Source organism: Pseudonaja textilis, chromosome 3, assembly GCF_049901715.1.
Source record: "Pseudonaja textilis isolate UNSWEBS1 chromosome 3, rPseTex1.2, whole genome shotgun sequence".
Taxonomy (NCBI): Eukaryota; Metazoa; Chordata; class Lepidosauria; order Squamata; family Elapidae; genus Pseudonaja; species Pseudonaja textilis.
This window is the reverse complement of record NC_141992.1, coordinates 141,471,332-141,498,521: the sequence shown is the minus strand read 5'-3', so window position 1 is coordinate 141,498,521 and position 27,190 is coordinate 141,471,332. Positions and strand designations below refer to the sequence as shown.

Here is a 27,190-nt window from a genome sequence, read left to right as displayed (position 1 = left end):
CACAGAGGGAGAGAGAATATTGAGAAGACATATTGGAAGACTTTTAAAAGGTTTCTACAGTTATGAATGAGCCACTGCCTAGATTATGGTACACTCCATTTTTGCTTTTAGGGAGATGGATGGATGGATGGATGAGAGTATAGATATATATTTTCACAATAGAGATTCACAGTTTTTATACTGGTAGACATCATGGATATGAACTATTTCTAACAAGACAACTGATGATTGGAAAGCAAAGCTTTCGTTTATGATATTACAGCCAGGAAATAATAATCTCAGAATGTTACTCTGTATCAGATCCATATCTGAGAAAAAAAAAACATCTGGAGTAAGTAAACATGTCTAGTCTCAAAATATTTCAGAGGCTACGTACCAAGACTTTTGGTACTAAAAATAATGAAAGCTAGTGGAAACATTTGTTATCACAGAGAAGAAATTTTGTTAATATGTTTGCTTATTCAGCTAGTAATACTGAAAAACAAAATCTTCATCCAAACATTTCATAAAAGTTACTACAGATTGAATAAACACAGATGTTTAATAATGAATTCTCTTATAGAAAATTGAAGACAGTGCAACCCTGTACACCTGAGGTACAAGACACTGCAATTCTATAAACTTATTTTTTTTTAAAAAAAAAAGACTGTCCCATTGAATTCAATTGACAGCATTTTTAGCTTTGCAGACTGAGGAAAAAAGCCAGACTTGGACAGTGTTCATAAAAAATATTGTGTATTTTTTTCAAGAAGCTTGCCTTATTAAATGTAAATAAATTAAACTTATTTTAAAATGCTCAATATCACCCATATTTATGGAAATTAAGAAGCTGTCACATACTATAATTTTAAAACTTTAGGTTCCAAACAGCTGAAAAGGTACAAGTTTAGCATGGTAATTTTACCTTTACATGAATACATCAACAGTATCTCTCTGACAATTAATGAACAATAGTGGTAGAAATTCAGCACTGCGCTATTCGGATGAGTGCTTTTTAGCTTATATCAATATTTCATATTAATTATAACTAACAAGTTAAGAAAAAAGATACCTTGAAGAGAATCTGTCTTTGTGGTTGCTAAGAGCCAACATCACTTGATGGTGCTTAATCATTAAGTCAATCTGCAACTCCTGATCCATTTCATTGGAAAAATCCAACAACAATGAACATAATCAGGAAAATTCACACCAAACCAAGCAGCAGAAAATAAGCATTTGAAATGTATAGGTATGCATCAGTATAAAATGTGTAAGTATGCATTTCAACCTGAGGGTACCTATATCCTTTGACCATTCATGACTACTATATTTACTCGACTGGAGATGAGGTAATAATATTTCAGGATTGAAATTCTGACATACTTCTTTCTTTTCCACCCACCATTATTTTGTCAGAAGTTTATCATCAGTACTGTTTTCTAAAAGCTTAGATATTTTGATATACAAAGTAATAATAGTAAGTTCCTTCTAGAAGATGTCAACCACTTATCTCCCAGAGGAAGGAAATGCCTCTTCAAAACTGAGATCTGCCACAACATATACTTGATAAAAATGCCACAATACATACTGTGTATGATATAAAATGCAGTTAAGATCTTTTTATTATATAATTTTGATATGATAGGGCAAAAGTTCATGCTCTTCTTATCTAGGCAAATAAAGATCTTCCATCTAAAAATCTCATAGCGCATTATTCCGTGATGCCTAGAATATCAGTGCTGTTGACAGTTCATCTAGTTGTATGGCAAATTTTGCAACTGAAATCAAAAGGGCAAGTATCTGAGCCTTGGTGGCGCAGTGGTTAGTGCAGTACTACAAGTTACTTTTGCTGCAGCCAGCTGCCTGCAATTTAGCAGATCGAATCTCACCAGGTTCAAGGCTGACTCAGCCTTCCATCCTTCTGAGGTGAGTAAAATGAGGACCCAAATTATTGGAGGCAATATGCTGACTCTGTAAAACCACTTAGAGAGTGCTGTAAAGCACTATAAAGCGGTATATAAGTCTAAGTGCTATTTCTATTATTATCTATTTACTTCTCTTTGGTATTTGTGCTACTCAATGCTTGCTATAACTGAATGACATACTGAGATTTAAGTATAGGTGTCTTTTTCCAACCTACAGCAACCAAACCGCAGAATTACAAATCAACTTTAAAATCTATCAATAGCCTATGCAAAAGCTATTTGAATTAGTAGAACATGGAATAACAGGAATACTTTTCTATCTGTAGTAAAAGCCACGCCTTTGGGACTTTACATATCTTTACACATCATAGAACAAGTTTCTTTTATTACCCTTAGGCTTAATTTTTTTCCTCAGAATATCAATAAAATATAAATGATCCCTTCCTCTAGTGCAGTTTATTTAAAACCTGTGACAAAGATTAAGGTAGGATGGAGCAGCTGACTGAGTTATTTAGTGAGCTTCACAACAATGGCAATTTAAGCATGGGCATAACTCTAGTCCAACACTCTATATTTATCAATTCACTAAAATGAATTTCTATGCTATACCATAGAAAATTGCAAGTAAAATATGAGTGAACTGGTTTCCTTTAAAGTGCATTATTCCTAATTTTTTTGCTGGGAAGTAGGGAGAGGGAGCAACTTTAGATCAAAAAAACAAGCAGATTTCAACCAACCAGAGTTGATCTGAATGAATCAAGAGGAAAATGTGCTTCCAACTGGGGTACCCCCCCCCTCTTTTTTGTTCTTATCCTGGGTCTGAAATTGGAATTTAATTGGCCTAAGATTTAACAAAATAATAGGACTAGGGGGAAAAGTCAGTTGAGCTCCCTTTCCTGCATCAGTTTGAACTTAAGATGGTCTCTCGAAGAACAGCATTCAACACTACTAAAGATCTATAGCAAGTCTTCCTTGCATAGGCACTCTTTATCCATTCCAAGGATACAACTTACATTTGTTTTTGTTTTTGTTTTGTTTTAGGATGAAGCACAGCTAATTCTGCAGTGGAATGTGGTATCTAGCTCTCCACCCCAGGCATAGAAGCTAAACAATCTGAAGCAGGAGGCAAAAGAAAACACCATAACTTATCCAATTGAAACTACAGGGGAGATTAGGTAGACAGAATAATTACCTGAATTGGAAGTTCGCCAGGACACCAGGGCCTAGCAAAGACATACTTGCACACTGTAACACAGGGTGTCTTAATGACTGCATGTGGCCAGGATCTGAGTTTTGCATCTGCTACCAGGAGATGTCAATTCTTTCCAGTCTTGTCTTAATTTAAGAATTATATATTACAGCCAAATCATAGACTTACGTTAGCAACATTTCATAGACCCTTCTTCAGTGTAATCAATGTAAGTAATTCACAAGATAAAAGAATGTTAATAGCAAGGACTGTATAATTTGTGTGGCTACAAATTGCACCTGTCTTTCACAGGATGAAAGAGGCACTGCTGTGCTGCAAGAGCAGATGAAGCGCAAGGTCAAGTGTAAGCACTCGTGTTTAACACAAAGCTTCTGGAAACATCCATCTGACTTTCAGGGAGAAGTGGAAATTATAGCCAACAAAGTTATTATAAATAATTGTTGTGTCTTCTCTTCCCAGTGAGCTTGATAAGGCAGTCATAATTGAAACCTAGAAAATATTAATTGGAAGGTGTCTTAAGACGAGTCTTTTGCAAGTGCAAAAGTTTTGTACTTTTGCTTTGTGATTTCTCAGCTCAGAGGCTGGCTGAATGAACAGCTTGAAATGCTTAGACCAGGGGTGTTAAACTGGATTTCTTCAAGGGCCGGATCAGCATAGTTTTCTCTGTGAACTGGGCGGGGGGGGGGGGGGATGGGACGGGTGCCTCCTTCAGCCAAAATGGGATGCGGGCTCCCCAAATGCAGCCCGTTTTGGATGGCAGGGTGCTGCAGGCCGTCCAGCCTGAAAACAGGGCTCTCACCCCATGCCCCCTTTTCACTAGCTGAGGCACCATGGGCCAGTCCTTTGCTATTTCCAGGCCAGCTCTGCAGGCCAGATTTAAGCACCCTGAAGGCTGGATCCAGCCCGCGGGCCTTGAGCTTGACTAGGTTGTATATTATCCAGGAAGAGAAGTCTCTTGCTACATTGCAGTCAAAATGTAGAAATGGGAATTCTAATGGTTAAAACCAAAAGAGATCCAGGTAACAGGAAACTCCTTAGTTTGGGGGCAATATTTTTTTTGTAGGGGGATTAACTGAAGTGATGCACTCTGAATTTAAAACAAGACACACGGAGGGAGGGAGGGAGGGTGTGCCAGTTGCTTTTAGGCAGAGTTGGTCAAATATAAACAGCACAGCCTACTAAGAAAAAAAAATGCAATATCCAATTTGTTCTTGTTATATGGTGTACAACTGCTGCAAAAAGGATCCAGAAGCCAGAGATGGTGGCTGAGGTGAACCGAGTTATGTGGGAGTTTCGAACAGGTAGAACCACCTCAAAGATTATGGGGAGAAGGCTGATCAGAGAAAATTTCAGCAAAAGACTTAGAAACTAAATCACCTTGGAAACTGCAGTGAACAGAAAGGAGTGAAATAAGAGAATACTGCTATCACATTTGTTCTGGTTGTATCGCATTTGATTGGGTTGAAATTCAGGAAAAAAAACAACTTGAGCATTTATTAACCGAGGAAAACTTTGTTCAGCATAGTGAAACCAAAATTAGCTTCAAGGTTTGTCTTCTTGTAATTTGCTTGAGGGGAAATTTAGGGGGAAGCAATTGAGAGTTTATAAGATGGTAAATATTACTGTTCTGAGGGCCATTTTTAAAACTAGTCCATAAACCTAGTTCAAATAAGTAATCTTAGAGAAGCTTGCCTTGGTTACACTGAAGAATTAATCCCCCAAAATACTACAGAATACATGATATGTCTTAAGCCAAATCAATTCATGATAGTAGAGAAGGGGAACAAAGAATTCTATTTTTGCACAAGCAGGAGATCACTGGGAGATACCTATGAGTTGTGCGCCAAGATTCCAGCAAGGCTAAGGCACAGCATTGATAGAACACTTCTAAGAAACAATTTACTGTAAAGGAAAGTGAAGTTTATTTGTAATAGTCTCTTGATTACTGTTATAATAAAAGACAGAAAGTCAGATGGCAAGATCCAACTTTGGTTCATTAATAATGCCATACAATTATACTGAACTTCTGTATTACTAATCTAGAATTCATGATGCCTAGACATATTTCAAACATTCTTTAGTTCACAATAAAAATAGTGCTGAGTGGGAAACACTAACAAAACATGGAAAGGAAAAAAACAGTACAGATGAACTTTGGAAACCTGTAATTTGGTATAAATGACTTTGCAAGAAAAGTAAATTTACTCAAAAGCAGATTATCTCAGGACAATCTTCAGATATTCATTTTTGTGAAGAGTAAAAACAAAAAAGCAGCAAAATACATACATTTCCCATTTGTGTACAGGCTGAAATCCATTTCCTCGGATATAAATTTTAATGAAATGGACTGAATTTGCTTTCAAGTCAATAAAAGGAAAGAAACAGATGACACCTTAAATTGATTTCACATAAAAATAAAACTTTAGGCATAGTTTATCTTTCTTAATATTTTACCCTCATACCTCACCATCTTGTTATATTAGCTGTAGCACTTTGCCTTATTGTCCCTTTGTTTATCCTGGCATTAAAGTAAAGTATGTGTTCCCCTACCAACACCACATACACATACACATTTTGATTCATAAGCTGAAACTTCTCCCCATCTTACTGTTCCAAATTTAATTCTATTTATCAGTGATTGCACCAATATCACTGATAGAGGGTCCTGGGGAGTGAGAAAAGTTGAATGCCTCATCTCATAATTTTCACTCAGATGACATACGATGTGCACTTACAACGCCTCAATAGTAAGATTGGGTGAGATGCAACATTTATGCAAAAGCATTTCGGAATAAGTAGCTTGTTTAGTAGTTTGGGAAAAAAGTCTAACTGCATGTTATTTCTCAGAAATCTACGCAATGCAAATTACACTGACAACACATACATGGGGGTCTCCAACCTTGGCCACTTTAAGCCTGGAGGACTTCAACTCCCAGAATTCCTTGCTGGCTGGGGAATTCCACCAGGCTTAAAATGGCCAAGGTTGGAGACCCCTGACATACATTATCATGAAACTCATGTCACATCCTCACCATATAAAGCTTAGAGGTTGGTAAGCATTTGATGAAGGGGTGTGGAGATACTACAGCAGGGGTCTTCAAATTTGACTGCTTTAAGATTGTGGACTTAAGCTCCCAGAATTCCACCTCCAGTCATGTCAGGAATTATGGGAGTTGAAGTCCACAAGTCTTAAACTTGCCCACTTTGAAGACCCCTGTATTACAGCCTCCAAAAATCTCATACCACAACCTGAAGCGTGCAGATTTATCAACTAGCTTTCTACCAAACACGCGTACGTGCGCAGTGTAAATTGTCCAATTCCCCTAGGAGGGCCCCCTGGAAAGTTTAAAATTAATTTCTTAAAAAGAAAAAAACACCATGCATACCACCCACTTCCTTGGCGGCCCACGAACTACGATGAAAACACGGCCAATTGTATCTAACACGCAAAAATAACTACACTAAGCAGCCTGAGATATTGGTTTTTGAGCCTCCTTTTCCCGCCCTCCTTCCCCAACTGTAATATGTTGCCACTATTGCTCAGAAACATCGCGGGAGAGGCAAACCCTCCTCCGTTGGAGAGTTTGCAGGACTTCGCTTGGTCCCGCGGACTTTCGCTTTCCCTTCGCTCGCACGCCTTCCCCGCCGCCCCTCGAAGCCCGCGCGCCCGCCTCCATCCACTCGGATCCTCTCCAGCTGATTGGTCAGGAAACTCCGCCCCCTTTCCTCCTCTGCCCCCGCCCCCTCGCCTCCCCCACTTCCCTTCCCTTCTTCCCGTTTTCTCCGCTCTCGTCGCCTAGGCCGGCCTCGAATGCCGACTGCGTCACGGGCGGACGTCATAGCGCGTCGACGATGACGATCCAATCCCTCCGGCTGAAGGCGGGGGGGAGAGAGTGAGTGTGAGAGAGAGTGGGGGGGGCAGGGGGGAGGTTGGGAAGAAAGATGGCGGATCAAATCCCTCTGCACCCGGTACCGCGCAGCACCCAACGGAGGGCGGCTTATTACACCAAAGCCTCGGCCTCACAGAGGCATAACAGGTACTGACCGGAAGGAACATGAAGGGAAAGGGAAAGGGAAGGAGAAGTTGTGGGGGAGTGGTTGTCAAGGGATACCGGGGGGAGGGTCGACCATGGGCACAGACCAACTTGAGTGGGGCGAGGAGCTGCTGCTTTTTCCCCTTCCACCCACCAAGGCGTGAAATGCCCTTGTGTCTGCCAGGAGGCCAGGACCCGGATCGCTGGGACTCTCTGGGCCTTTGGACAACTGCTTCTGAGCAGCTTGTGGTGGGGGGAGGGTCAGGGGTAGGATGGTTGTCCCATCTGTCCCGAGAGAAGTTCTTGCTGCTCCTGTCACAGCAGCTGTTTGTTCAATATGCAGGTGTCCCTCGTAGCCCCTGCTTCCTCCACTCTCCTGTAGCATCAAAGGCTCAACCCCAGAGTCAGCTTTCAGATCTAGTCCTTGAACTTAGAAAAATGATTTTTTAAAATATACTTTTTATGCTTGCCCAGAAGCTTCTGGCTGCCAAAAACCCTTTGGGACTTAAGGGGAAAAAGTTTGAGGGACTCCTGATAAGTTGCTCCTATGAGTTCTTGGTTCTTTTCACTTTAGAAAGAAGTTTGAGGAGGGCCAGAAGATTTACAATAGTCTCTACCAGAAGACACTAGAAGTCCAGTCATATCATTTACCCTCTAAAGACAAACAATTTGTGCAAAATTGCAGTACCTTAGTGTAGTATGGGATTCGCCCATTCTGTATTTGCTTTATCATAATGAGAACTTATTTGAGTGATTCCTAACTTTCTCTGTTAGCTGTGCAGGAATTCAGGGTGCTTGCAAGAGAAAAATGTTTAACTAATGCTCCAGTTATTGATTATGCAAATAGTGTTTTTTTACAAAATGTTAGCCCAATTCCAAAATAAGATATTTACTTGGAAGATGGCGTGGCAGGAAAGGTTTATTGGGAATGTTTGAAACTTCTGTTAAGAATGCATATTTTGTTAAAAGTTTTAGTTATTTGCCTTTTGAAACACGTGATATTTGTAAAGCCACTGGCAGATTCCTTTTTTATATTCTAAAAACAAAGTTATCCTTTACTGCATAGAAAGATAAGAACAGGAGTCCAAATGTTTGTCTTGCTTTGATGTCTAATCTAGATTTCTGCTTGAAGTAGACAGAATTTTTTTCATGACTAAGGATGTTGATACAATCGAAGCTGAAATATTCTTGGATAAAAGTTTCTGTGATGCCAAAGTTTTAATTACTCTTCCTAGCATTTATGCAGATGAATACAGTTTGCAATATCACTGGATTATTAGATAAAACAATTGGAATTTCTGTTCAGTTTACTTTGTTTCATTTGTTCCGTACATTTGAGCAAGTTCCTCAAATTGCTTCTATTTTTTTATTGAAATGTATTGCTATCTTTGCACATTTAATATAAGTTTATAACTAACATATTATCACAGATTTTGAAGTTAGTTTAAAAAGACATGTCCAACCCATGCAGTCTTAGACAACTACGAATGCTGCCCCACAAGATTGTAAACTTTTTAAAAAGTTTGTTATTTATATGCATCAATTATACTGTATATTTTATATGAAGACAATTCCTCTTCACTTAATGTAGTCCAGGCAAGGCAAAAAGACACCTGTGGTTTCAAATATATAAATAATGAAAAAATAATAATATGGAAAAATATCCTAGCTGAACAGTATTTTTCCAGTGGAGTTTGTTTTCGTGACAAATGAATGGCAGGGAGGAGCCCTTGCTCTTCATATGGTCCAGATGTTACGGGCCATACATAGCATGGATCATCAGACCTTTGCAGATGATATAATAATAATAATATCAATAATATGGGAGACCTCTACTTTACCAGTCTTGAAACACATCCACAAAGTTTGTTCTTTGGATTTGTTTGTCATTTACATCTCCATGATGCTTCCTCATTGATGCCAATCTTGTCTTCCAATTGCATTTGTTGCCTAACAAATAGCTCCTAAAAACGAGGACCTTTGGAAACAACCTTTGATAAAATAGAAAAAAGTACAAATAGAAAATAATCAGGGAACCCTGATTGGAACATCCTAAATGTAAGAAAAAGAGTCTCTATTCATAATTCAGGTAGTGAAGAACCATCTTTCGATCATAGGCTTTGTAGGTTACTTTTTCAGAACTATGAAATGAAGTAGTATGAGACAAATGTTAGAGAATATTAATACTGTGTCTCCAATCTAAATACTTCTACAAGACTAATATATGATACCATAATTGACAGAGTATTTTTTTAAAAAAAATAGAAGTTCTTGATGGCATTTGAACATTTGGCTCAATTTGGCATTTAAGCTACTAAAAGGTAGAATAATCAAGAATTTTAAGAGGTTATTAACATCCAATCCGAATCCAAAATCTTGTCCCACATAGGAAACCAAGTTAAAACATTTAGAGTTCTCCAGTCTTTGCTTGAATATACTGATGAAGGGTTGCCTTCTGGGTACTTTATTTGTCTAATTGCTCTCAATTAGCAAGTTTTTCTTAATATTCAGCCACCAAGACCTGCCTTTCTGTAAGTTAAAATTATTATTTTGTGATGAGAAAAGGTAGTGAACTGGTTGTTTTCTATGTGTTTGAGGTTTTTGAAAATTACTGTTATGTCTTTTCTCAACATAAAACTTACCCATTTTTATCAATCTCTTACCATAGTACTTGTTGCCAACTAACAGTCAAAAAAGAATTTTTAAAATAATTTTAGTTACTGTTGATATGTTTCTCCAATTTATATCTTAGCTTGTGATCTTGTTAGTATTAGGAGCTACATTTTCTTAAAATATCATAAATATTTTACTGTACGACTAAAGGAAATCTATTTAATTCATCTGGGGTTACAATTTTTACTGTGGGTTTGCAATAATAAAGGAATAAATAACATCCAGAAAGGTACTAAATGATAAACGTTTCTATATTAGTATAAATTTTATTGACAAACTATTGGTAAAGGTTCCCCTGGCACATACGTGCTAGTCATTTCTGGCTCAACAGGGCAGTGCTCATCTCCGTTATAAAGCTGAAGAGCCAGCACTGTCCGAAGATGTCTCCGTGGTCATGAGGCCGGCATGATTCAATGCCAAAGGCACATGGAACACTGTTACCTTCCCACCCTGCATTTTACATGCTTTTGAATTGCTAGGTTGGTAAAAGCTGGTAAAAAGTTAACAGGAGCTCACTCCATTATGCAGTGCTAGGGATTCGAACCGCCAAACTGCCGACCTTTCTGATTGATAAGCTCAGCGTCTTAGCCATTGAGCCACCGTGTCCCTTTTATTATTAACAAATGATTTATTTTTATTTGTTAAACTGTTAACAAACTATTGTTAACAGTTCATAAAACATTCCTCTACTAAATTCCTTGCATTTTAATGACAAATGATGGTTATTTGTATTGCATTTAGAATAATTTTGCGTATATTTGCCATGTTTAACTATGTCTTTTGAGGAAAATATTGTTTAAAAAAGGATTATATTTTCCGATATTGATTGGTGTGATCCTGCTTATTATATATGCTGTTCTAATATGCACTGTCAAATCAGTCAAAATGACAGCCAAATTTCTGATATGTCATAAAATGGTTAAAACATAATATTTCAGAATATATTTATTGACAGGGACTTTAGAACAAAAGAAAACCAGTTTTGTATTGTTATTACTAATCTTCTAATTGAGGAATGATGAAACTTTTTAAAGTGTATACCAGTTTAAAGGCTAGAGTCACTGAGTGAGATAGGCAGTATTTAAAATTTGATGAATGTATGCATGAACGTATGAATGAATGGACAAACAAATTTTCAAATTCAAATTTTCAAATTATGTTCATAAAATTACTAACCATTGTACTTAGTTATGCATTTGCTTTCTTTAAGTAAGAGTTAATGCATTTTGTAAGTGAGAGTCAAGTCTTAATGTTTCAGTTTTTGTTTGGTATAAACCTAAGATCCTTGTAAATTTCTTTATGAAAAAACATTATTTTCTCTTCTCTGAAAATCCCCAAGATCTTAAAATCTGGGCCAGTCATCTAACTGTCTTCTGTGGCCTAATAGAAAGCAGAGCTTACTGCCTGTTTCCAGACCATCTAACTACTGCACCAAACTAGCTAGCTCCCCACAAAACAAGTGTTTTTTTCTTGAATCTTTCAATAGATTTTGGTATTAGCAGCCGGGTATAATTATCAGTAGCCAACAGCAAAGGTACTGTAGAGAAGCAATTCCATGCCTATTAGGGTTATCAATTCCTGCAAAATGTGGATGTGGGGTTATTTCTGTAACAAATAGCTGACAGGCCATGATTCTATAGGTATCAAATTGCATTGTGTGCTGTTTAAAATTTATATGAAATAGCTGTGAAAAATAATCTGGAGAGGTGGGCTTGACTGTCGCCCCCATGCCGGTGAAATTCAGTTGTTGTTTTAAATTGAATCTAGTTGAGACATGGATTTTTTCCCCCTAAATCACTGTGATACACAACATAAACTTCGTCAAGACAAGCAAAATTTTGGGAATGTATGGTTTGTTTGTCAACCTAAAAATATTGACCCAAAGATGCTTTTTCAAGAAACAACTGGACTTTCTGGGTTTGGTTTTGTTTTTTTAAGACATTTTGCTTCTTGGAGGAGAAGCAAAACATCTTTAAAAAAACAAACAAACCAGAAAGTCCAGTTGCCTCTTGAAAAAGCACTTTTGGGACAAACGTGATCTGGATGACGGAGAATCTCCATAGACATTTAGCTATGCACTAAGAATATTGAGAACTTCAGCTAGTTTTTGACAATCTTAGATTGATTCATTGGGGCCAGCAGTCACTTTCTCCCATCAGAATTATTTATTTAAAATTATTTCCAAAATTGAGCGTAAAAAATAAAGCAGCATAAAATAGAACAAAAACATGAACGAATATTGATAAAAGCATGCACGCAATAATATTGACATAGTCTTGCTTCATTTTAAAAATTAATTCATGGTGACATTATGGACATGCCCAACCTTATGGAGGTGGTTTACTATTGCCCTTTTCTGGGATGCCTCTAGGATTGGTATTTCCTGGGCTGCCATCCAAGTAATAACTAGGTCTGACTGCAGTCAGTCATCTAGCTGGACAAATATTGATAACAACTCTAGAAATTCACAACACTGTAATGTCTCCTGAACAAAAAGATACTTACCTACTCAGGAAATGCAGAGATTTTAGCAGCTGCATCGTCAGGAAGTGCAGGAGGGAGAGTTTGCCCAAGCCAATCCCAAACCTTTTTGAATGTGCATTGCAGTATTGCACAAATATGCAAAAGAGATGGAAGCTGCATATGTGATGCTGCTTTTGTCCTTTTGATAAAAGCAAAAGGGTCTTATAGAATACCACAAAAAGAAGTTCAAAATTAGGGCAGGTAAAAAAAATAATTCAGTATTACAATCTATAGTATATAATACAATCAATAAAATTTCCCTTAATTACAGTGAACTAATGAACCTGTTAAAGTGGAGAATATCTTGTGGATAGCTACCATTTATTTTTACATTCATGCATCATACAGATTGAAAACTAAGAGCTTAAATGAAGTACAGTATGCTAAATTCTCACCAATTCAGTGCAGGTACCATTTTATGGGTGGATTAATTGTTGAATAATTGTCTGTCGATTTAATTTTAAAACTCTGATCACAAATCACATTGTGTGGTTCAGTTGAAGAAGTTACACCCAAACCAAATTGACCACATTACAGTGTTAATGTGGACCGACTGTATAATTCTTCAGTACTCTGTTGATTTATTTTGTATTATATCTCTTTTAGAAGCTGTATGCTTCTACATGCCCTTTAAACAAGGAGGAAGAAAGGTTAAAAGAAATGGATTTGTTCTTTTATTTTCCAGTTCAGCATATCTGTTTATAAGTGCTGACTTTCTGGATGTTGTTTCAGAAATATATTTCTTTAGAACTTAAAGGCTGTTCTTTAAAAGTATGTCTGATTATCTAATCTGTTCTCAAGCATTTTTTATTTATGTTTTGTTCTTAAATGTGTATGTGATTCATGCTCATGTTTATTGTCTGATCTTATTTAAATCTTTCTACATCTTTAAACATCTTTTGTTTGTTTATTTGGTTTTTTTTGTAATTGATACCAAAGTACTTTAAAACCTTAGACAAAAATAGTAAGCATTCTCTAGGTTCATATAGTTACGCTTTGTCAATGTCTTTGTATTTAATATATCAGTCAATTCTCAGTGTATCTTTATTTTAAGATCAAAATAGAGATTATGTCTTGTTTTCTTTCAGTGTATCCACAAAAGAAGTAATAAAAAAGATACATCAGTTTATTGTTTCAGTCAATAGAATTGTTTCAGGTCCTATGAGTCAGAATTATAACACATTATTCCAGATCAGTAAAGAATGATGCTCAAGTAAGAGGTATGATTTCAGTTTGCATTAATGATAGCTTTCCTGATAAAACAGAAGCACATATCATAATAAATTAAAAGGCTAAAGGTATTGAAGATTAGCATTTATCTGTATGGGATCCTGATCTGATTCAGGTATACTAATATTGCAAAATCTAAGACATGAATTATAAAACTTGGATTTCTTTCTTTGTTTCTAGAATTACTGAAAAAAATTCTACAATATTGTACAAATTATAAATTACTTATACAATCTGTCGTATATGATAGTCCACATGCTCTTGGACAGAAAATTTAATGAATGGTATACTGCCTCCATAAATATAAATTAAGTAACTGGCCCTAAAAATGTAGCAATCTATTTGTTATATTACTAGAGAAGTGTTATTTATAATCTCTGAGCCTTTTTCTGTAGTACAGTGGTGTTACATATGACATTTTTATTTCACAAGATATATGAACAGATAGCTATTTTAGCAAGAACTTTGTGCAGTCTGACAGCGTTCAAAATAATGTATTATAATATAAAATAAATCATCATAGCAAACATTTTTCAGTGATGTGCTCCACTTTATTTGCATTAAAAGTAGTTATATATGGGGACATTTTGTATATGATTAATAGTTAAAGATTAAATCCATGTGGTAGATATGAATCCACTTCATAGTTTCTCTTAATAAAACATAGAATTATTATGTTCATTGCGCATTCAGTAGCAATAGCAAAACCCACCCCATAGTCCTTTTCAGCACCCTCTGGGCAGTTTACAATGTCAGTATATTGCTTCCAACAATATGAGTCCTCATTTTACTGATCTTGGCAGGATGGAAGACTAAGTCAACCTCGAGCCCAGTTGGGATCAAACTCCAGACTGAGGGCAGAGTTAGCTGGCAATACTACATTCTAACCATTGCACCACCAGGGCTTCTCATTCAGCCAGATGTTCAGAGTGGATTTGGCATTTTTGTCTACTTATCTAGTCTTTTCCAGGGATAGGTAGATATGCATTAAATTTATTTGCCATTTTGTTTAGGTAGCTCACAACCATTAAAAAAGGAAGAAATAAAACTTTTTTTAAAAAATAAAATAATCAAAGAACAAGAAAAAAGAAAACAAAGAAAATATATTGGGATCATAAAGTTCAGGTTTATAATCTCTGGATATCTATAATTTAGATCTACATGCATGGGTGGGTTTCTGCCGGTTCTGTCCACCTCTGTAGAACCAGTAGCTCTGAAGAGCAGCAGACACAGAACCGGTTCTATGTCTGCTGATGTTTTTACCCACCCGCCCGGCCGGGTTCTTACCTGATCTTTATTTCCTGATTTTTCAACTTCGGCTGCCGAACGAAGCACAGCTGCAGTTAAAAAAGCAGGAAAAGAGGGCTGTTTCAAAGGCTGCTTCTCTGCACACAGCATGCTGATGACGATTTATCCCACCCCTGTCTACATGTACAATTTGACAATCTGCTGATACTCCCCTGTGGATTAGAATAGAAGGGATAGGAATGGAATGGGAGATTGAATACACAAGAAATTTGTCTCCAGTGCATAAACTCTCAATGTCCATACAAACAACAAAGTAATATAATCACATCAATAGGAAAAGGTAGTAGAAAAGGATAACAGTAATGAATCTATAAGAGAAATGAATAGTATGAATCATGAGTCTGAAATGATTCAGAGGAAATACAGGAGTTATAGAATAGGATCCATCCCTCATGTTCTTTTAACTGACTGATTTTGAAAAGATAACATTGCCTTTCTCAAATTTCAGGGCTAGGCTGGTTGTAGAGGTAACCTGAAATCATCTATGATGATTCTTTAAAAAAGAGTTTTTTGTCTTCCCCCAGCACAAGTTTTGTTATTCAAATAATCTACAATTCTTTGATAAGTCTGGTGATGGCATAATCAGGGATAGAAGTTACTAGATCCTATTGACAAATCTGCTTAAGGCACTTTCTACTTCTGGTCACTGAACTCTACCCTCCAAGCCCATTTTGACTTGGGCTCTGTGAAAAAATATATATTTTGGCTTGTTTTAGTTTGTTTTGATAATGGAAATCTATCTCTCTTTCCTATCTCTAGCCCCTGGAAAAGTAATATTTTAAGGCAGAAAGACTCAATGCCTATAGTAGTTTGGCCAGAGTTGACTTGTCAACCAGATTTAATTATTTGTTTGTTTGTTTCCCAAAAGACAATCAGTCCCTCAGGGTCTTCTGTGTTCCTATTATTCTATGACAAACAGACAAATAAAATATCAGACTTTTCTATAAAAAGTTAGTAAGTCTGATGAAAAAAATGGGAGGAAGCAAGTAGGATGAAGCTGTCAGTGTGTGTTTGCACACCATACTGAATGAGAACTAGTTGTTTATCTTATTTTATATAAGATTGTCTCTATCTTAGAAAGTGAATGGTCCTATAATCAGAAGTTTGATAGGTGTATTTAAAAAAATCCTTAGACAGATCTTCTTCATTTGACTGCTGCTTTGAGCTTCTTGGAGCTTCTTGGAGAAACAATTGAATATAGCTGTAATAATAGTTACTTAATAATACAATATTTGCTGCATTTTAAGTTTTTCTGTTGTTTAATAGTTCATGCAGTAATGTAAAGTAAAAGAACTTTAAAAATGTAGACATAATTTAAAGAATAAAATAATGATTGGCAATGTTTATTGTCTAAAGCAGGGGTGGTGAATGATGGCCCTTTTATGACTTGTGAAGTTCAGTTTCCAGAATTCCTGAGCCAGCCGGTGTAGAGGCACATTTGAAATTTTGAGAGTATATGTGGCACTCACATTCAAAATGGTTGCCATGATGAACACCTATTTACAAGAAAGCAAACAAGTTCCCAATTGCCACCCAACATATAGCACCAAAATTACTATGCTAGTAATAATAAATAGGCTATAAACACAACACTAGAGGCTGTTGCTTTTCTTTGCAAAATGCAATCTTCATGTTTTTTCAGGGTTTTTTTTTTTAAGTCATTGGGAGGTAGCTAGGGCACATTTGTACCTGAACGAATCATGTTGCCTTGTAATTTATTCTTTAATTATCCTTTTGAAAGCTTTTAAAAATAATCTTGTATAGATTTCTCTGCAGATATTTAGATATAATTAATTTTAAATGCCTAATTTAATATTTTAGTTTTTTTAGGATGCTTTTTTATTTACTAAACTATTTTTTGCAAGATATCTCTCTGATTTCATATAAGTACTGTGAGTTTTTCATTCTTATCTATTTTTGTTACTTTTAGAGCTTTTTTATTTTATAACAAAGTTTTAAACGTTACACTTAATTGTCACTCATAAAAAAGCTTCTCAACCAATTATCTAGTGTATAGGAAACTAGATTACAAAGAAATTGAGGTTATTTTGCTGTGAAAAATCCATTATTCATCATTGCATTGTTTTTAAATACTGTTCTAAAAAATTTTTAACACAAAAGGAAAATTGCTTTTGGAAAAGAATAAATTGCCTGCCAGTTGAAAGGCTGCATTCTGAAGTTAAGTTACTAAACATGATACTTGCTTGTTATCTCAGAAGTTGTTTATGTATATTATTAGAATAGCCATCTTGGTTTTTAAAATATTTTTTTAAAAAATAAGAGATTCTTTTTACAATGAATTGTTAATTTTCATTCTGTAATTTCTGAAAGAATTGCAAGATAAGTACAAACTTTCATATGAAATACGAATATATATTTTTAGCAAGTACTAGAGTAGAGGCAACATTATGTTAACAAAAAAATTAAAAAAGAAGCATTATTCATTTTTGGCAACCAGAGAGAGAAAGAAGCACTTGTCCCAGAATATTGAAGTTTTTGCTAGAATTTAGAGTTTCCAGAAGCTTTATATTACTGGGATAATAGGATAACAATATTAGATTCAGTCTAATGAGTGCACGATTTACAATTTCCAAATTTGGACACAGATATAGTGAAAAAAGAATGGGCAAGTCTTTTCTCTTTCCTTACTCCTATTGTGAAAATAGTCACATTGGAGTGGGTCACATTGAAGAATGTCATCCATGCCAGAATTCTATTCCCACAAGAATCAACAAACTCCTCTCGGACAGCGTTCCAACCTTTCCAGCTCGGCAGAGGAGTCAGTGATGGCAGGGAGGGAAGAAGGGATGGTTTATTGCACGCATATATGCACACTGCTTTCACAAATGCAACTTCACGCTTATGAACACCCACCACTTCTGCAGCCCAGTTCCGAACAACCACTGGGCCACAGACCAGGGGTGAGGACCTCCTGCTCTACAACAGTGTTTCTTAAACATTTTGTTCTCAGAATCCCTTCCCAAATAAATAATTATGGAAGGTCCCAAAGCAGCTGTCAATTGTATGGGTTATTTTTATATTTAGTGTATTCAAAATTAATGCATTTGTAGAATACTTACTAAATCATATTAACATAAAGATTTTTGATGAAAAAAAACTATTCCATAACAAATAAAAACTAAATTTGTTCTGCACACTAAGATATTGTTTTAAATTTTTGCAAATACAGTTAGTACAGTGGAACTTCCACTCAAGACCATAATTCATTCCGTAACTTCGGCTGCAACCCAATTTGGTCATGACCGGAAGTGAGACTGACTGTGTATGTGCCTACAAAAAAATAGTGCAGAAGGGGAAATTGGTGTGGAAAAGGAATAGGCCTTGGCAGTGTTTGATCACCACCCGATTTTTGAATCGTGACCTGATTCAAAAACGTTGTGGATTTTTTGGTCGGAACCTGATTTAGTCAAAACATTCATGACCAGAGGTTCTACTGTATCTGGCAAATAATGTCAATTTTTGTGGACCCCACTCCCATGGAGGTCCAAAGTCTGCAGTAGCATAATAGATTCCCAGAAACTATTTTCAACAGACTTATTGCTTCCACTGTTAATATATAGTTACCATGATTAATTGCTACATGATGGTCGTCTCTTTCAAGAATGTGTCTTACCTCTTTTTGAAGGCTTTTAAAGTAGTTGTTATTACATTTTCAGGAGTTAAATTCTACAAGTCTTGGTTTCACTTTTGTCTGTTTGTTTTAATCATCTTAAGTAATTTATTCTCATCAGTAAACTTGGCTATCTCAGTTCTAAATTCAGGTAATTTACATATAGTTAGGAAAAGAAACCTGTTCCCAATGTATGTCCTTCAGGAACTTACATCCTTTTCTTGTAACTGATCATTATCATTATTTGTTTTTTGTTGTTTAATCAGTTGTTAATTCATAGAAGACATCTTATTTCATGATTACTAATTTATTGTACAGGTTAATGATTTTAAAATACCACAATATCTATTAGATCATTTCCATCTACATACTTCCTAATACTTTCAAAAGCTTGTTAAATGTTGGTGAATTTACCTTTGCAGAAACTGTACTATTCAAAATTTTATGTGCTTGAGTATATGTTTAATAGGGACGCGGTGGCTCATTAGCTAAGATGCTGAGCTTGTCGATCAGAAAGGTCGGCAGTTTGGCAGTTCAAATCCTTAACACAGCATAATGGAATGAGCTCCCGTTACTTGTCCCAGCTTCTGCCAACCTAACAGTTTGAAAGCATGTAAAAATGCAAGGAGAAAAACTCCTTGCATTTTGGTGGGGACCACTTTGATGGGAAAGTAACAGCGTTCCATGCGCCTTCGGCGTCATGCCACATGACCACGGAGAGAGTCTTTGGACAGCGCTGGCTCTTCAGGTTTGTAATGGAGATGAGCACCACCTCCAGAGCCAGAAACGACTAGTACATATGTGCGAGGGGAACCTTTACCTTTATATGTTTAATGATGTTGTCTTTAATAATGTTTTCCACTGATTAAGCTAGAACAGATGATAAACTAACTTCTAGGCAATTTTCTAAGGAACCTTCCCTGGATTTATTTTGCTTTCTTTTCTTTTCTGTATGCTGTTGTAACAGGGGTGTCAAACTCAAGGCCCAGGACCTGGATACGGCCTGCAGAGTGCTTAGATCTGGCCCATGGGGCCACTCTGGAAATAGCGAAAGACCAGCCTGCAGTGCCTCCGCCAGTGAAAACAGAACTTGCGAGGGCCGCATGAGGCCCTCCTGAGCTCTATTCTCGCTGGCAGAGGGTCGCAGGAGGCCATCCCAGGTGAAAACTGAGTTCAGGAGCCCATTTTCGCTGGCAGAGTGCTTGGGCCACGACAGGCGCCCCTGGCACAAGTGATGTCATACTGGTCATTCCCAACCCAGCCACAACCTGGTCCCCTGAGGTCAAACACAACCCTGATGTGGCTCTCAATGAAATTGAGTTTGGCACCCCCGTGTTACAGTAATTGAATATATGGACAAATTACATACATTTATTAGAAGATGAGGTACTCTTTTCAAATTTTTGAATAAATTATGTTTGATATGTTATTTCATTTTAAACTTGTCAGAACTCATCTCTTGTAAATGATCTTGTCCTCATCTTTTCAGATTTTCTTTTTAAAAATACCAATATTACAATAAATGAATCTTACAAATCTATTCTATAATGAGAATTGATTCTGTTTGTTCATTCATTAATTCATTCGCACACTCTTAATGTTTTATTAACCAAAACTCCAACTCTGATGCTAAACAAAGACCTTTTTATAAGTGGGGAGACATTCTTGAATAGAAGAAAAGAGATTTTTTTTATCTCAGTTGTTTCTGCTACTTATTGACAATTCTCCAACCTACATTACCTATCTAAAATGTAATGTCTCAAATTGAAACTTCGGGCATCTTTATCGGTGGTGGGATTCAAATTTTTTTTACTACCGGTTCTGTGGGCAAGGCTTGGTGGGCATAGCAGGGGAGGGATACTGTAAAATCTCCAGTCAGAGGTGGTATTTGCCGGTTCTCCAAACTACTCAAAATTTCCGCTCCCAGTTCTCCAGAACTGGTCAGAACCTGCTGAATACCACCTCTGGTCTTTATGAGAATAAAAATGAATTAATTTGGTAAAATTATATTTTATACTTTTAAATATAGTTAGATTTTTCTCCTTTGTTACTATAGTATACATGGTGTCATGTGTAGAATCACAAGCGTAGATAATGCAGACTTGATCATCCACAGGAAGGTAGAAAGAGGGAAAAGTTAAAAGCATATGACGATGACATGGTTACAGAGATGTTAGAATGCCAGCATGTTATTACAGTATTTGCATGGCAATGTCATCATGTATGTGTCATCATTTTGGCAAAATCGAATGCCATTTATATTGTAGATATTTAAAACAAATAACTATGTATTGATTATTAAAACATATGACTATTTTTACTGGGCTTTTTTTTACCTTGCTGCAATACTGGTTATTGCAGCAAGGATTCAGATTGAACATATATAAAAATCACCTTAATTAACCTATATTTGTCACTGACTCTTGCTATAATCCTGCTCAGTTCATCTAACATATTAGGTGTTTTCAGGAGTGCCTATTAATCTTCTGTATAAATGAGATTGCTTTCCTTGAATACCTTTTCAGCATGACAGTGTTGGATTTGTATTTCATCTTAATTATTTTATTTGCTTTAATATTAATAGATACCCAATAGAAGATGAGCCCTCTCACTTGGATGAAATGCCTCTAATGATGTCAGAAGAAGGCTTTGAAAATGATGAAAGTGATTACCATACATTACCAAGAGCCAGGATTTCTCAAAGAAAAAGAGGTTTAGAATGGTTCATCTGTGGTGGCTGGAAATTTCTTTGCACCAGGTTTGTGGCTAATTCTGTTGTTTTGTTTAAATGCGAGATCTCCTGATTTCTGCATCAGATTAAATCAATGCAGGTTCTTTTAGAAAATAGGTTAAAATAAGTTTTTGTTAGATTAAAGATTCATATATATTAAAATTTCTGTGAAATTCATAGAAGACAAATAAACTAAAGTAGTTAGAAGGAATTTCCATTAAATTCAAGACAAAATTTGGCATTTGCTAGCTTCAGGGAAAATCATTACATTTTGATGGAATAAGGTTTTGGGAGTTAAATTCCAATCATGGTGCCTTATTGCAATGAGGATATTATCCTCTAAGAGTTAAGGTGAGTCCCTTAGTTTCTTAAGTTGGCCCATAGTTGTCTGCTGCTGTTCCTCTTGTGGGATATTTCATTATCTGATAGGTTTTGTCAAATGTTCCTCAATCTTCAGTTTCACCTTCTTGCAGTATGTTGTTAAAATGCTTAGCAAGGAGTGGTTGAAGACCATAACTCTGTCAGAATGATTATATGTTATATAAATTATAGAACATCAAATTCCACCAATGGGGCAGGTTTAAAATCCCACATTTAAAAAAAGGAGTAAAATGGAGAAAAGTTGTTTCTATATTAAAAATAAATTTCAAGTTATTCTTCAAATAATTGTTTATATTTTTCTTAAGCAAGGTATTCTTTAGAGAGTGTTACAAAAGGTAAAAGTAGGGCTCAAGACTTCAGACTGCCTGAAGTTTGAGAAGAAAAAATTACATTGTTTGCTTTGGTAATAGTACTGTAATAGCTCTACCTGTTTTCATTTGTTTAAAGATTACAATATGCAACATTCTTATTTGCAGGCTTTATTCCTAACTTATTTTTATGACCTGAAAAGAAAGATGGCAGTACCCTTTCACTGATATTCCCCAGAGTCTTAACACTAATTCACTAACAGTGGGTAATATCTTGAATTGATTGATGTTGGTGAAAGGGGAAACGTAAATTCATTAACTGATGATAAGTTAACATTTCAGCTTTAAAGGTTAAAAAGTACATGTAACTGATGACTCTAGAGTGAATACAAGTTTAAATTATCTCCTGGTACTCTCCTGTCATTTATAAAGCTCTTGTGTTGAACTCTCATGCTTGACTTCAGCAGAGTCTCTCGAGTAAATTAGTCTTGCATTGTCAGGAGCACTCTCATTTTAAGTTTATATTAAATGCACTTTTTGCAGTAAAGAGCTATAGTAATAGTTTGCTAAAGATCTGGTTATCTGTTTTTGAATCACACATTAGAAGTGACCCAAGTGATTTGATTTCTACATGCAAAATTGTAATCCAGTACAGTACTTTCCTTTTTCCTTTTCCTCAGGAATCACATAACACAAAGAGCTATTAAGTAAAAAGGCTATTGACATATTTTGTTTCCATGTCTATTTTCTAACATAATGTGATAATTAAAAAAGTTTAAGATAATTGTGATCCTTCAGATGTTGGCAAAACATAACTTCCTGCAATCAACCCCATCATGATAGCGGCAAAGATCTTGGATGTTTCAGCAATGCCCCCAGATTTTCAACCCCTAAACTCGAACCTATCAGACAAGCAAACCTAAAATAAAGTTTAGGAGAAAATTGGGATTAATTCTAGCCATCTTCTCCTGCAAAATTATTCTTTTGTTTCCTTATATTCCTTTTCTCCTAAATGTCAAGTACCATGCATAACTCCTTTGCTTCTTATAGGAAATGGGATTCCAATGTTAATATTAGTCTGTTATTATTATTTAACAAACTATATGTCATTGATAAATGGACTGCAGTGAAGCCAGCTTCTGCAGGATGATAAAAAATGTTGGCTGTTATATTCCCTTTGCTGAACTAATGTGTATGTCAGGCACTTAGTTTTTCTTCTTAAGATCAGTATTTGCAGTTTAACATTTGACATGAGAAAAAAACATTATTTGTTTGAGTTTTTTTCCCCTTGCAATATATAAGAGAATCCTAAGATAGTCTTTCTGTGTATCTTTATAAGATCTGATTTGCAATTGTTGGGTAAAGTATTATATCCATAGCAGCAGTCTAGTACACATAGATTTGCCACTTCCACTTTGATTTACAGGTAGTCCTCACTTACCAACAGTTATCGGCACTAAGAGTCTGTTGCTAAGCAATGCAGTCATGAGGCACATGTCATATCACCATGCCAACTTACGATGGCAGTTCCAGCAGTCTCAGAAGTCACATGATCACAGCATCCTTCGGTCACTTGATCACCATTTGCAATCTGCTATGGCTTCCCTATTGACTTTGCTTGTTGGAAGTTGGCTGTGAAGATCAGAAATGGTGAGCACATGACCATGGGATAGGATGCTGCAATGTCATAATTGTGAGCTGATAATCCAGTGCCTGAATTCAATCATGTGATCACAGAGACCTTGTGACAGCTGCAACTATGGAGACCCCACATAAGTACCCCCTGTTTAGTGGTGGTGTAACTTCAAACAGTTTCTGAACAAGTGGGTTTTAACCAAAGGACTGCCTGTATATGTTTCACAATTTACTGTCCATGGGCTCAGTTTAAATGTTTTAAACCATACAGCTACTAAGTGTAGTTTATGGGGAAAAAATGAACATGTAGATGCTTAGCATTGGCTAGATCATTGTTGCCTATTGGGCTGGAAAAGGATCTTTTTATGTATTTTATTATTATTTTTACTTCAGAAAATTAGCTTTTGTTAAGAGAGTCTTTTGCCTATCTGATTTAAATGAATTCTTTTTCTTGAGGTTGGATAATTTGTAAAAAGAAACAAGATCTTTCTATATTAACTAGTCACTAGGAGAAGTTTGATTCATTTGTGAATTGTGCAGAATTTATTAATCATATTTTTTTCATTGACTGCACTATATTAAAAACATTCATAAAAGTATTCTCTGGAATGAGTATTTTAACTGAGCAATTGTTTTGCTAAGTATACTATAATTCTTTTTATATCCAATCTCACCTTACGCAAAATTGGTCATATAAACCTGTTGATTTCTGTGATGTGTAAAACATTTAATTTTCAGAAAAATGCATTATTTGCAACCTATGTTTATAACTGTTAAAGCCTGTGAAAATAATGAGTGTTTAGCTGTAATTATTTCTCTTCATTTTAATTTGGGCATTCTCTTTTAGCTAGAGAAATTATAATGCATGTAGATCAATACTCTAGAGTTCTTTGGGCTGGATTGATTTTTTTTTCTCAAGAGATGTACATTCCATTTCTTATAAAAACACTTTATCCCTATTAAAATGATGCTACTGATGCTCCATTTGAAATGAAGGGAATACCAAATACTTGGATTAGTTTGTACTCTTAAGGTGGCTTCTACACTTCTGTTTAAGTGCAACATATTTGTTGTGTAGAAAGTGAGGGTTTTAGTATCAGATTTATTTAATAACTGCTGATTTTTAAAAAATGCAATCTTCCAAAACCAAACTGGGGAACTTATTTTTCCTTCTTGTATTTATCACTGTAAAAAGTTATACACAGATTTTAGCAAGCCTATTTTGTTTCCCAGAGGAACCCTCCATTGTGGATCATAGACCATACTGGAATATACAGAGCATACCAAAAGTTAGGCCGCACAGACCAACCACAATATATTTTACTAATTGATACTTTTCTTGTTACTATACTTAGGAATGTTCAAAGATTGTGCATCAAACAAATAAGGAGTAATAAGAAAAGGCCAACCAATTTGAACAGTTAATGTAATTTATATAATAAAGTTTCTTTTGGGCCTGACTTCAGTATACCCTGTATATGCCTGTATACACAAGGCAACAATGAACTGGCCTAATAGTAAATAAAAACAAAAGAACTCTTTACAATGTTCATGGAGATATTATTTTGCAGAGTTTGTTTTAGTAAAATAAAATACAATTAAAGAAGTTCTGGTTTGTGCACACTGCTTAGGCTGCATTTTGGCTTTTAGATAATACATACAGATTGTGTAAGTATTAAACTGTTAAGAAAAGATACTATACTTGCCCTTAGCCAAAACACCCAGGAGATATTGCTGCATAAGCTGTTAGCCATTTTTTTGTATTTTATGCTATATTTATGTGTTTCAAATAATAGTCCTGGTCTTTTAGCATGCTATACATAAATAAATAAACAAATAAATTTAAATAGATTGAACTATTATTTAAATAGATTAAACTAGGGAAGTCTTGTATATTTATGCAGCTGCTCTCATACTTTGAATCACATTTTGAATCTTGACCAGAAGACTGGGAGTGATGGGAGTTTGGGAGGTAGGGGGGGAATCTGTTGTGTTTCTTCATAAGACAGATATAATTGGATATTATCCATAATTTTCTGCACTAAATTGACTCAAATGGCTTTTCCCCTGTAGAATTTGATGACTTTGTCACAAGCTTGATAATAAATATTTTTTTAAAAGCTGGATAGTAAATAAATCTATATGCAAACCATAAACATTTTATACCTTGTGTTCCAATTTTTACATTACTTTAAATCTATGAGAAATAACTACCATTAATATCTTTTATTAGCAACATGAATATTTTATTCCTAGAGTTGTTTTTTGTCCTTAGATTCCGATTCAAAATATTATCTCTGAACATAACCAAATGCTGTTGCTTATTTAGAGACACCTTCATTTATTCTCTGGTCAAAGAAACATCATGACAAAAAAGGCACAACAACATTTCCATACAAAATGAAAGGATTTACTTTGTTTCTACATGGAGATGAGCTAATGATGTAGGTTTTCAGAGTATTGAAACCCATTTGTTTGTAATAAATACTTCAACATTGAATTGTCAAAATCTATAATTATTTCCATCAGTGAGACCTCAGTGCATCTGAAGGCTTAAAGTGTGCTTATGTTTAAGTGCCAATCGGCTTTTCTTAGAAACATCACAACCGCTGAGCTGTGCCAAACTTTGTTCAAGAATTTGTAATGTGTTAGTTAAGTTGATTGTGTTACTTGCTGCCTTAGTTTGTAAGGATAGATGGGAGGGAGAAAAAAGTAAAGTGGAAAGGTTGCACGATCACCCACCATTTATAAATGGCTCTTCATTCAAAACATTCCGGTTTGTAATCTGAAGTGCACAAGATATTGAAAGAGCTGTATTGGAAATATATATATGTGTGTCCCTTCAATTCAGCTTTTTGATTCCTGACAACTGCATGGACTAGTTCTTGCAGATTTCTTGAGAAGGTTTTTTTTTCCAAAAATGGTTTGCCATTGCTTCCATCCTAAGACTCAGACAGAAGAGTGACTAGCCCAAAGTCACCTATCTGTTCTCCACGATGCTGCTTGGAGAGTCCAGTATTGGGATATGACTCCACCCTCTGATGTCATAGAGCTGAGTCTGCCACTATAAAAAGCCAGCCTCTGCTGAGACCCCCAGCTTTTTGACTCAGCTCTTTTGACATTAAGAGCTATTGTCTCTGGAGCTAATAGTATAGTGATCTTCTTAGATACAAAAAAAAAGGAAAAAGTGAATAAGATAACATCAGCACAACTCCTGAGGACCCAGTAGAGCTGTGCTCTCAGGGAGAGCAGGGACAGGGATCCACTCTTCTGTGCTGGTCAGCCGTCCCAGCAGGGCACTGACCATTAACAGCACGTGCGGCCTGGGAGAAAGCCGCGGAGGCTCCCACACTGCTTCTATGAGGCGTGCCACTTGCCGCAGAGCCTTGCACGCCATTCTTCGATGCTTGGCTCACCTACAAGCCTACAAGCCGGGAGACCAACTGTGCAGGTATTCTGCAGTGTGTGTCTCCCAGAGTGCAATTTGGGCCTTAGGTAGGAGGAGGAACTGACGGGCCTTCCACGCAATCCCTCAGAGAGCTAGGCTCAATTCCTATCGCGCCTCCCAGCTGACATTTGGGAAGCTGAGAGGGGCAAATCCCCAACATGAAAGCAGACTGCC

At 36.1% G+C, this 27,190-nt stretch overlaps 1 protein-coding gene across 4 annotated transcripts in view; it reads left to right on the top strand.

The window, feature by feature from the left end:
* The first annotated feature begins 6,860 nt into the window (after nucleotides 1-6,860).
* ATP9B (ATPase phospholipid transporting 9B) overlaps nucleotides 6,861-27,190 on the top strand; it is a 138,311-nt gene continuing 117,981 nt past the window's right edge. For 2 of the 4 annotated variants that reach the window (XM_087930998.1, XM_026699472.2), the window contains exons 1-2: nucleotides 6,861-7,007; nucleotides 21,098-21,271. In XM_087930998.1, coding sequence (XP_087787124.1) covers nucleotides 6,967-7,007; nucleotides 21,098-21,271 — 215 coding nt within the window. In that variant the 5' untranslated portion in view covers nucleotides 6,861-6,966. Of the gene's footprint in view, nucleotides 7,152-21,097; nucleotides 21,272-27,190 lie in introns of all 4 variants that reach the window. The other 2 variants (XM_026699471.2, XM_026699470.2) reach the window with 1 other exon arrangement.